The sequence below is a fragment of the Antechinus flavipes genome, chromosome 4 (assembly GCF_016432865.1).
Source record: "Antechinus flavipes isolate AdamAnt ecotype Samford, QLD, Australia chromosome 4, AdamAnt_v2, whole genome shotgun sequence".
NCBI classification, from domain to species: Eukaryota; Metazoa; Chordata; class Mammalia; order Dasyuromorphia; family Dasyuridae; genus Antechinus; species Antechinus flavipes.
The window spans coordinates 185,541,573-185,552,382 of record NC_067401.1 but is presented as its reverse complement, the minus strand read 5'-3'; the positions used below and the strand labels follow the sequence as shown (position 1 = coordinate 185,552,382).

General features: G+C 40.9%; 1 protein-coding gene across 4 annotated transcripts; it reads left to right on the top strand.

Annotated features, from left to right (window-relative positions):
- Positions 1 to 950: 950 nt before the first annotated feature.
- Positions 951 to 6,844, top strand: SPEM1 (spermatid maturation 1). 4 transcript variants are annotated; one of them, XR_007953423.1, is made up of 6 exons: positions 951 to 1,147; positions 1,326 to 1,383; positions 1,608 to 2,174; positions 4,466 to 4,584; positions 5,915 to 6,035; positions 6,616 to 6,844. XR_007953423.1 is itself a non-coding variant. In XM_051995843.1 (3 exons), the coding sequence occupies exons 1-3, from the start codon at positions 1,010 to 1,012 to the stop codon at positions 2,390 to 2,392; spliced, it is 972 nt and encodes a 323-aa protein (XP_051851803.1). In that variant the 5' UTR covers positions 951 to 1,009; the 3' UTR covers positions 2,393 to 2,676. The 4 variants fall into 4 exon arrangements, 2 of the variants coding, with proteins under 2 accessions (XP_051851803.1, XP_051851802.1); XR_007953422.1 differs by having other exon boundaries at positions 952 to 1,147; positions 1,608 to 2,286; XM_051995843.1 differs by lacking the exons at positions 4,466 to 4,584; positions 5,915 to 6,035; positions 6,616 to 6,844 and having other exon boundaries at positions 951 to 1,138; positions 1,608 to 2,676.
- The last annotated feature ends 3,966 nt before the right edge of the window (positions 6,845 to 10,810 follow it).

Genomic DNA, 10,810 nt, shown 5'->3' with positions numbered 1-10,810 from the left:
ACTAGGGAGAGAATCTTTTCAATGAGATATCTGACCAGGTTAGTTGTCCAGCTTTTTCTTTGAAGGCCTCCAGTGAGAGAGAATCACTTCTTTTGGCAGCCCAACCTATTTCTGGTAACCGTAATTGTTATTTTCATAAAAAACCTAAATTTTCTTGGAATTTTCACTCATTTGTTCCTAGCTCTCCTCTCCAGAGCTGAAAAAATTCCTTAGTTACTTGAAAGACATGAAGACTGCTAGCATCTTCCCCAAGTCTTTCTCATCTTCAGGCCAAAAAGCCTCAGTCCCTTCAAATAACCTTTATATAATCCTTCAACTGTTCTCCTCCAGACCCAACCTACCTTATCATTGCCCTTTAGAAGCACAGAATCCCTAATCTGAAGAGGACCTTGGAGATAATCTTGTCCAACCTATATTTTAGTTATTAGGAATTGTTTGTACCATCTCACTAGCCCTCCTGCCAATCATAGAATTTTCCTCTGCCTATCTTTATGTGGTGGGAGAGAGGGGATCTAGGACAGATAGGAAGACATCAGACAGAGCAAAGCTGGTGCTGTGAAAGGACAGCATCTTCCTCATCCAGTTCAGGAGAGAGCCCTAGCCCCAACTCCCAAAGTGAAAGGAACCAGCTATGTCCAAATGACCGCAAACAAATCGTGCAGAGGCTAAGAAGGTAAGGGAGGAGAGATTGGGGTTCAGTGAAATTCATCACAGGAGCTTCCTCAAAAAAGGGGAGGTGTTGAAAGTGGCTATGGTTTGCAGAAACCATAAAGGTTGGCCTACTTGAAAGGGGAAATATGGGGCAAGACCTGTTTGAGGAGTGTTTAGTCTAGCTGGGGTTACATGCAGCAGAACCCTAGTGGTGGGGAAACCATTAAAACTGGGAATCTGATTATTGTGATGTCTCCATCCCATTGTGACTCACCTTTCCCCCATAACTGCTGGCTTCTAGAACAAATTCATAATAAGGTGGGGGGGGGGCCTGGGGGGTCCCCTGGGACCCCCCATCATGGGTAACCCTTTCCAACAAGGGACCCATTCCTGTTCAGGTCGTGGTTCTGAAAATTGCCAGAACCTGGGCGAATATATCTTGGTCTTCCTGGGCCTCATCATCTTCATCAACATTGGACTCAATGTGGTGACTCTGGTCAGGGCCTGGGATCTTTGGGGAGGGTGTCAGAGAATAAGTCAGAGGGATGACCAGAACCTTGGATGGGGAGAGGTGGAGGAAGGGAGAGCCAGGGGCTAGAGACATATTACAGGGTCCTTAGGGGTAAGAGAACCAGGATCTCTGGATATTTACTCATTCCTTCTCCCTGACTCAGCTCCGGTGCCGCCTTAGGGGCTCTTTCAACCAAATATTCCATAATTTTTTTCAGGAAGGTAAGTAACAGGGTCTTGAGTAAATCCCAGGCTACTTCTTTATTCCCTTTTCTCTGGTCAGAGACCCAATCATTTCTCCCCTCAGACCCTACCTCTTAAGAATTCATGGTTCCTCTCAGGGATCTGGATGCTGCAGTACTAGGCTTTGACATGGTTCCCATTCCTCTAAGGGATGTATGCCATTTTTCCAGTCTTCTACTCACCTTCCCCTTCCCATTCTTCAGATAACATGCTCAAGCTGGCCCCAGTTGTTCCTAAGAAACTGCTCATCCACACGCCTCCAGCACTGAAGCAGACATGGAGACCTGCCTATCGGGAACCCCCTGTCTATAGAAACTCTCCTGTGTGTCAGAATCCTGCTGTCTGTTGGAAATCTCCTATCTGTCGGAACCATTCTGTCTTTCCTAATTCTGCTGCCCGTTGGAATCCTGCAGTTTGTCAGAACCTTGCTCTCTCTGACCACTGCTCTATGGACACTTTGACTCTTGACGTGACCCCTCCAGGCTCTTGCTTTCAACACTCAGTTTTCTCATCAGAACCTAAACAGTGTCTAGATGCCAAGCTTCCCATTGGAGATGACAAAGTTTCCCATTCTCCAACGCCTCAGGCACAATGGGAAGAGTTATCAACTTGTCCCCCATCTCCTGCGACCCATTTCCAACAATACTTGGGAAGACCAGCCAAGAGGGTGGAAGCAAAGTCCAGGATGGAGCTGAAAGCTTATGTGTACCCCAGTAAGCCTTCATCACATAATGCTGACTCCCAGAGCTGCAGAGAGAATACAGAATCAGGCACGTATGGATATTTCTCCCAGCTCTTCCACCAGGTTACAGTTAAACCTCTAAGTTACAATTCTGTGCCCTCCACAAGCCATGTGATGTACAATAGCTGGGAAAAGAAGAGGCAAGTATGGAAAGAAAACAGGGGTATTGACAGCTTGCCCCATGCACGCCCCCCAGACTCTCCTGAAAAGCCAAGCCAGGAATGGGTATACTACTCCATGGAGTAGTGTCATGGAGAATAATAAAATGGAAAAATAAGGAATAGCTTGTAGTTGATGTCTGGGATGCCTTGATCCTAGATACCAAAGGCAGATTTCCTGGTGATAGAATCTAATACCCATTCAAAGTTTATGTGGTATTTTATGGCTTGCAAAATGCTTTCTTTACACTATACTATGAGAAGGAGATGGAGAAAGATGGTTCTCATTTTACAAATGAGGAACCTGAAGCTGAATGGCTGAAAACATTGAGTTGATTTTGTCTAAGATAATAAAGCTAGTTAGTAGCAGAATGAGCCTCAAACCTATATCTACTGACCCAATTGTAAGTCTCTTCCTACTAAATCATGCTGCCTCATACCAGTTTAAAAGAAGAGGAGGGGCAATCAGATGGCTCAATGGGTAAAGAGTACCAGACCTAAATTCAGAAAGACCTGAGTTCAAAGCCAGTCTCAGACACTTAGCATTTCCTAACCGTGTGACCCTGGGCAAGTTACTCAACCTCAATTGCATCACCAAAAAAAGAGCAATAGGTATGGCATAATTTTCCCCTCATTCATGCCTACAACAGAGCCCAAAGGCCATACATCTCCTACTTTTCTGATTTCCACCCTCCAAGAGCTAAAGAACCTAGTCTTTCCCACTTCTTTTTCTGGTATGACATAGAGTCACATTTTCTCTCCAACAAAAGCTGTCAGGCACCCACCCACAGCTCTTCCCCTTCAGCCTTTGTCTTTTACTACCTATACCATCCATCAACCCTTGCTCTTCCCTACCCCTTATATACTGTTCTAATACTTTCTACATGAGGAACAGCAAGATCAGTTCAAGGCAAGTATCCCTATTACAAATCCTAGAAAAGAGAAAATATACATCTATTAATCTATCTATGCCCTCATAGTCCTAATGAAGCCCTAGCCCTGGTTTCCCAGGAGTGATACCCCATCCCAGAATTTCAGATTCTGAATACCATGCCACCCAGAGTCCCTGGATTGCAGTCCACAATGTGCTGTTGTACAACTCCCCACTCCTTCCTGTCTAATAATTGAAAATATAGAATCCCATTTCCCCCCCAAATTTCTCAATTTCATACCCTGGACATAAAACTATCCTTAACTTCACCAAGTCTTGCTCTTTAGAAATGGACATGTCATGCCATACCTTTCCTTTTCACATAATAGAAGGAAGCAGCAAAGAAAAATAGCTGCCAAATGACCAAGGAAGTTTTATGAGGAGTCATTCTCCTTGAAGTCCATGATGTCCATGATGTAGCTGTTGCCTCCCAGTCCTCCCAAGATGAGCTAACCTTTCAGGACTCATAAGGTTTCTGACAGTTTTGGTTTGCCTTGGAATATTTGTTTACTTAAGAGGAGGAAAAAACAAACCACAAGAAGAAGAGGTAATCATATGCTCACAGCTGATGGACAATGAGTGGTAGGCAGGGCAATCATACCCTCCTTTACTTGATATGTGGAACTATGTTGTAATAGTCCAGAGATAGAAAGAAAGAGAGAGATGATAGAGAGGAGAGATTTCACGTTACTCCTTTTGTAGATCCACTGAATTCTGTCTTGGCATTGAATTATGCTTTGTCATTTCCCATTTCAGTCCCGAGTCATCAGCTCTTCTATAATGAAAAGCTACTTTAGTAGAGTCTTTATCATCATACAGGGCAAAGCCCTCAGTAAAGAATCACACATGGTCAGGTGTAGACCCAACCAGCTTTCATATGATCAATTAGACTGGTTTCAAGAGAGGAATATCTGTGCTTGCTCCAAGGAATCATCCCTATTGACCAATTCAGTCACATAACACAAGTGGAAGAATATAGACAGAAACTTTTGCCTTCTGCACTCCTAAAAAGGTGTGTGTAGACTGAGTCTTTCTACATTCAATCCTATTTTCCATGGACTTATATTAGCATTGTTCTTTATTTTAAGCTCCATTGGGACTAATCTTTCATTGCTAGTAGGCCCAACACTTTGAGTTTTATCTTGTACCCCTGAAATCCAGGAATCTTGTATTGATATTACACTAGGTACATTAATATCCCACTTACATCTCCCAAGTTTTGGATTTCAGAGTTTCTTCCTGACAGTATGATGGAAGTACATCAGATCTGAGGAGGAGAAGAATAAAGAAATAATTAGTATGGGGCATCGCCATTAAAAGAAGATATTCTGGATAAAGAGAACTTTGAGGTGAGTTTGGGAGGATAAAGAAGGGAAAAAGTTGGATTGGCAGGAATAAAGAGGTAATGGGAAAATAAAGGAGGATGACTGGAGATGAATGAGCTGAAATTTGGATCTGGATTAGACAAATTAGCTGATAGTGAAGAATCTGCAAAGAAACATTTCCAGCTTAAAAAGAGGGGTTTCAGGAAATTTGAAGGTGTTTGGAATATCTAGAGACCAGGCAAGAACATTTGGCAGAAGAAAACAAGTGAGTCATTCCCCAGCAGCCCTAGAATGGGGGACTCCTTAAACAATCAAGAAGGGGAGGACTTAGTTGGGAATGTTAGTTCCATGTAATTTAATTAAACAATAAGTAGGTACAAGTCAAGGAAGTTGTAGTCTTTCTGGAGGGCAGAATAGATTATGTAAGGAGCGAGATGGCAAAAAATCCAGACTAAGTTCTCCTGCAAAATTTGAAGATAGTTAAGAACAATCTTCATAGCTTGGGGATGGGATGAATGAAGGCGTGAGGAAGAAGAACAAGGATTCTGAAAGATGTACATGAGTATGGAGAATGGTTTCCACAAATTCCTAGAATAGAGACAAGGTTCAGAAAACAATAAATATTCCAGTTGGGCTGGGATGTAGTGTGAAAGAAGTGAAATAATATGAAGTAAGACTTGAAAGGCAATTTGAAGACAGATTGTGGATTTTTTTATGCCATGTTGAGATTTTATACTTTATTGTAAAGGCAAAAAGGAACAAATTTCATATTTTGAGCAAGGTTGTAACAATGATTAGACTTGTGATTTAGGAAGATTATTTTGGATTGGTGTGGAAGGATGAATTGAAAGAGGAAACAATCAATCATAGAATCACATAACTTTAGAGTTAGACCATACCTCAAAAAGAAACCTTACAACTGTAATATCTACCAAGGTTTCTAATTTCCTCACAACAGCAACTAGTTTTCCCTAATGGGAAAAAACTACCCCCAAGGTATATTTGCCCATGATTCTCTTGTTATAGGTTTGGTTAAATAAATGTATAAAAGGACCTACCCATATGGAATCAGGGCACCTTCCACTTAGTGGATGTCTAAAGACCATTCAAATCCCTATATTCTACCTTAACGACTAGAACAATTTCTATGTGGAGAATCAGGGAGTCTGTATGTACACACATATGTGTTGCACATGTATGTATTTATATATAAATATATATGTATATATATATAGTGTATATATGATATGAATTCTACTACAACTGTATCCATATTGACTATCCATGATATGTTAGATCAAAGAAAATTTCCTTTTATTAACTGTTAACTTACAAGGCTTTCATTTTTCCCCAGAATCAAACCTGAACTAATAAAATGCCAGCATCATACCTGCCCCTAACATTTGCAATAGCTGGTAATTTGGACAAGAGGAGATGGACTCATGGTTGAATTGGAGAAGAATGCTGCAAATACAGTGAGATTATTATGACTGCATAGCATACTTTTGATCTTGTCACAGAATTCTCAAGTGATACCCACATGAAATTAAAATTGGAAGATGTTCAACAAAATAAATAAAAATACAATACACTGGGGCTGGTCCTGAGAAAGTATATTGAAGAAGCACAGGACAGAAATTAAATTGTCACAGTTTTTAGGAAAAAAAAATTAACCACCCAAACCATAAGAGTTTAAAAGATAAGAGATCAAAGTTATAGTTCTACTTAACAGAGCACTCACATATATGAAATACAGTGTGATAGGTGGGTCTCAAATGCAAAGAGGGCTGTCTTTGATAGGAATAGTATAGTGAGGCCCACTTAAGGCAAGGAGGAAGACAGAACAGACGTCTCTAGCCTCCTCTTTACTCAGTCTTTTCAAAGGGAGACTTTCATTCCTACCAACAGGGAAAGAAGGAAGTTAGGGCTAGAGACAGCACTCTGCTGATAGAGTATCAGTCTAGAGATATGTGTATCTGCTCCCCTTAATTATTGTTAGTCTAGGAGATATGATCAAGTTTTGCCTAATTTTTGATTACTCTGTCATTTCTGCAGGCTAAGAGGACCCCAAGCTCTATATCCAAGGTTTGACCTCTTTCCCACCAAATAACAGTTCTACGGTGAACATATATAGTGACTAGTAAAGAAGCCCGTTTATCCAAATCCTAGCAGAACATAAATCAGAGAAAGGTATACATAGAAGAATGTGTACCAAACAATATAGAATAAAGAAACTTTCCCATTGGGATCAGGATAACTAGCTTAATAAAGATATCTTGATCAATCAGTGTCCTTGATGTCACCCAAGGGGATAAAGATGGCTAAAAAAATGCCCAAACTGCCAGCATACTTTGGTTGCTATTGAGTGTTCTGCAGTTGGATTGCCAACATAAGACTTAAAATGAATGGCCCAGCACTTTTAGCAACTAGAGAATAGACACAACAACTAGGACCATGCAATGAAAGCTAAAGGACAGCTTAATGGAGATAGTGACTGGAACTGACCAAGCCATAGACAGAAACTTCCCATACAGTCTCTGACCCATTTTCCAGAGATTCCAGTTCTGTTATATCCCTCTGAAGTTGAAAGCATGAAAAATGAGAGTGAAAGTAAGGAAGGTAGGTGTTTAAAAAAAAAAAAAAAAAAGGCTCCAGAATTGCCTTATTATTGTACCTGAAGAGAAGAATTCCCTTCCCTGAGGGAGCAGGAAGTAATGGAAGCTTGGTTGTAGGAGTTCATACAGAAATCTGATGAGTCACTTTGATGAAGTCTAGATTTAGGGGTGGTCAGGGAACCAAATGAGATTAGATTCAGGGAATCAAATGATGAGATTAGGGTTCTGGTGTTCAGGGAGTCAAATGATAAGGTCTAGTGGCAGATTCAGGGTTTAGGGAACCAAATGGAGAGGTTTAGCTCCCTTACACCCCCTTGGGATTCGGTGCATGGGTAAAGAGTTTTGGGAACCCCCCTTCTGGCTGTGCAGAGGTCCTTTGTAAAGGAATTTACCAACCTGAAAACTTAGATTGGTAAAAGAAGTTTATTATTGGCATTGGAAAACCAGCCTTTGCTATGCATGAATAGAAAGGCTGAATTCCTTAGTAGCAAGATTCTGAAAAGAGAGTAAAGTAGTGGAGCAGTCCTGGCAGAGAAGTAAAGTTTCTAGTAGAGAAATCCTGACAGAGAGATATAAAGTCTTATTAGGGAAATAGGTGAGGATAAAGAGAGGGTAAGCTGGAAGAGAATATCATCCCAGCGGGCAGAGTTTTGCTTCTATGCCAAGGATGGAATGTTAGCTCCTCTGCAAAGAGAGGGTTTGATTGCTCTTTTTATAAGCCTTGGCTACAAGCTGGGGGTTGCTCTTGATGGGGCTGGGTATAGCTTGAGCTGAATTTGAATAGAATTGAATGAGTCTCTTTAATTCAATAGGAAGCTTAATCAGTAGTGAGTGTTGTCAAGGTGGGTGGTGCCCTTCTCTCAGGATCTTTACAGAGGTCAGGATTCAAGGAGAATCTGTCTTTCAAGGAGTTTTAGAAAGTTTCAGAGCTCCCCTCTCAATCTGAAAAAAAAAAAAAAAATGGCTCCTGAAAGCCAGGTCTAATGGAGCCAATGCTGAGACACTCAGCTGAGTTCCATTGTCTTGGGCAGGTTATCTAAGGATTTATTACAGAACAGCTCAATTTATTAAGAGTTTCAGATGAGGACTGCCTTTTGTCTCTTTTTAGGCAGCTGAGATGGGCAATTATTTGTACCTGGTCCCATAAAGACAAATTCTTTTTTCTAGTCTGTCCCCCCTTAGAAGGAGTGAAGTTCCTAAAGGATTTTGATAGATTGGATTTATATATGAGTCACACATAGCCCATGGCTTGTATCACAGACAATTATATGGCATCTTCTGTATAGAGCCCCACCAGAATGACTTCAGGCTTTAGCCAGGGATCTCCCTGACCACCATATAGATGTGAGCTGATAAATAGATGAGATTTGAGTAAGATGTCTAAATAGTTATGAGTTGGTTGAATACTGAGGTCAGTATAAATAGATATTCTGGAAATGGGGAGAGGAGAATACAATAACACTATCTCAGAGAGGGAGCATAGGGCAAGACTCTTGAAACAGGGACTTGAAAGAACCTGGGGGAGTGCCATAAAACCATATGGGGAAGGTTAGCACAAGAGAATGGAGACTCTACAATCCCACCCAAGGCTAAATTTACTTCTAAAGTCCCTGGCCAATCATTCAGAAAAGCTAAAGGACAGGGCTTGGAGATAAATGTTATATGTGTAATGTTGGAGAAACTGAGGCAAGATAGAGATTAGAGAGTATTTAATATTTTATTTGTAAGGGAGAGATTTACTGGGACCAAATGGATCCATGGTTTAGTCCCAGGGCTGAATGAGGCCTTTAATGTTGATACAAGATTCTTTTATAGGGTAACAAGAACGATGACATAATAAGGGAGGTACCTGGATGGAGATGACCTAATGGGAGGAGCACCTAGCATGGGGATAACATAATAGAGGGAGGCACCTAAGATGATGTAATGGAGGGAGGTACCAAAGCAGCTCCTGATATTCTAATGATGTCTAAGATATAAGACCTTTATCCTATGAAACATTAAGAGGGAATGATTATAGCTTGAGGCAGAATAACTGAGGTAGGACAATTAGGGAAACTGGTTCAGGACATTAAAAGGGAAATGTGGCACAACACTGAACTCTTGGAAATCAGTTTCCATGCAGAACCTTTCAGTTATCTCTCTTCATGTTACTGTGAGTAGTGCTAAATGGAAACCCTTAGATTTACCCACGTAGTTAACGTTGAATGATATCAGGTCCCCAAAGGGAATAAAAGATATTTCTTCTCTAGTGATGGATAAACTGAACTTCAGACAGTTAGCTGTGTGACTCTGGGCAAGTCATTTAACGCAATGAGCTGGTTAGGAAAGAAATAGAAAACTACTCCAGTATCTTGGCAAGAAAACTCCAAACGGGGCCATGAAGAGTTTGACATGACTGAAATGACTGAACAATAGCAAAAATGAATATGAAGGAAGCAGGAGTACTTTGTTATAACAATTGTTCTTATAAATATCCAGTGTTATTTACGAGGAAATCAAATGGCACCCAGCAGCGTATAGTGGACTATAGGGGACTGAACTATTATCATTTCCAACACAGCAACTATTCTTGACCTTGTCAATGAAGTAAACCAGGTAGCCAAACCCAGGATTAGCATAGAATTATTTACCTTATCAAATCCATTTCTACTATTCCTATGGCTTAAATTAGGCAGGATGAATTTTTACCTGGAAGGAGTCCAATATTTTACTGTCCTTATCCTAGAATACCAGAACTTTCTGTAATACTGCCACACCAAGGCCACTTTATGTTAAGCCCTAGACTTCTGTGAAGGCATTGATTATGTATTTTACACCATTACATTGCTAACATGGTAACTGGTCCAGATGCAGCCCTGATGGTAGGAACCACAAATCACATGGTAGCTTATGTGAGGGACAAAGAGATGGGAAATCAACTTTTAAGAAAATCCAGGGTCCAACGTTCAAATTTTGAGAAATATCATGGAATTTTTGTTTTCAAATGGTACCAATGACATTATGAGTGCTGCTCTTCAAATGCATTTAAGTGAGGCAGAGTTGTACAAAGTCATCAGTCTCATTATCTCTTCTAGAGTTCTTGAAATTCAGTGACAGGACAGAAGTCAAAATGACTGGTGATGGCTTGGGATACAATCGATAATCTTGACATCTTCAATGTCTGACCAGGCGCTAAGCGTTATATAGCACCTGCTTCAATACCATTGGAACAAAATGCTCTCATCTGCCCATTCCACCAGAGCAGACTTCCCTTGGTTGGGGTAGATATCTCCCTAACTCACCAATGAGTTTGAGGTCTGTCAGTTTCCTTCAACCTTGTTTAGTCTTCTACTGAGACAGTATGTATAGGGTATTGAAAGAGGTCTAGCATCTCCAGTGTGAAGACTTGCTGAGTGAGCCCTTCTTCAGGGCTGCTCATCCCTCTTTGATGTTTGCCTCTTACTAACTCCTCTGTGATTCCAAAAAGCTGTCCAGCAGCCAGACCTTGTGGAATAGTTTTGGGAAAGACCCAGATGATTCCAGGCACAATCTGGACTAAACTTCTTATTATCTAAGAAGGAACCCCAGAGTTTTATTTGGGTTTTAGAGAATCCATATTCCCCACCTGAATATGCTGATGACCACCATTTCCC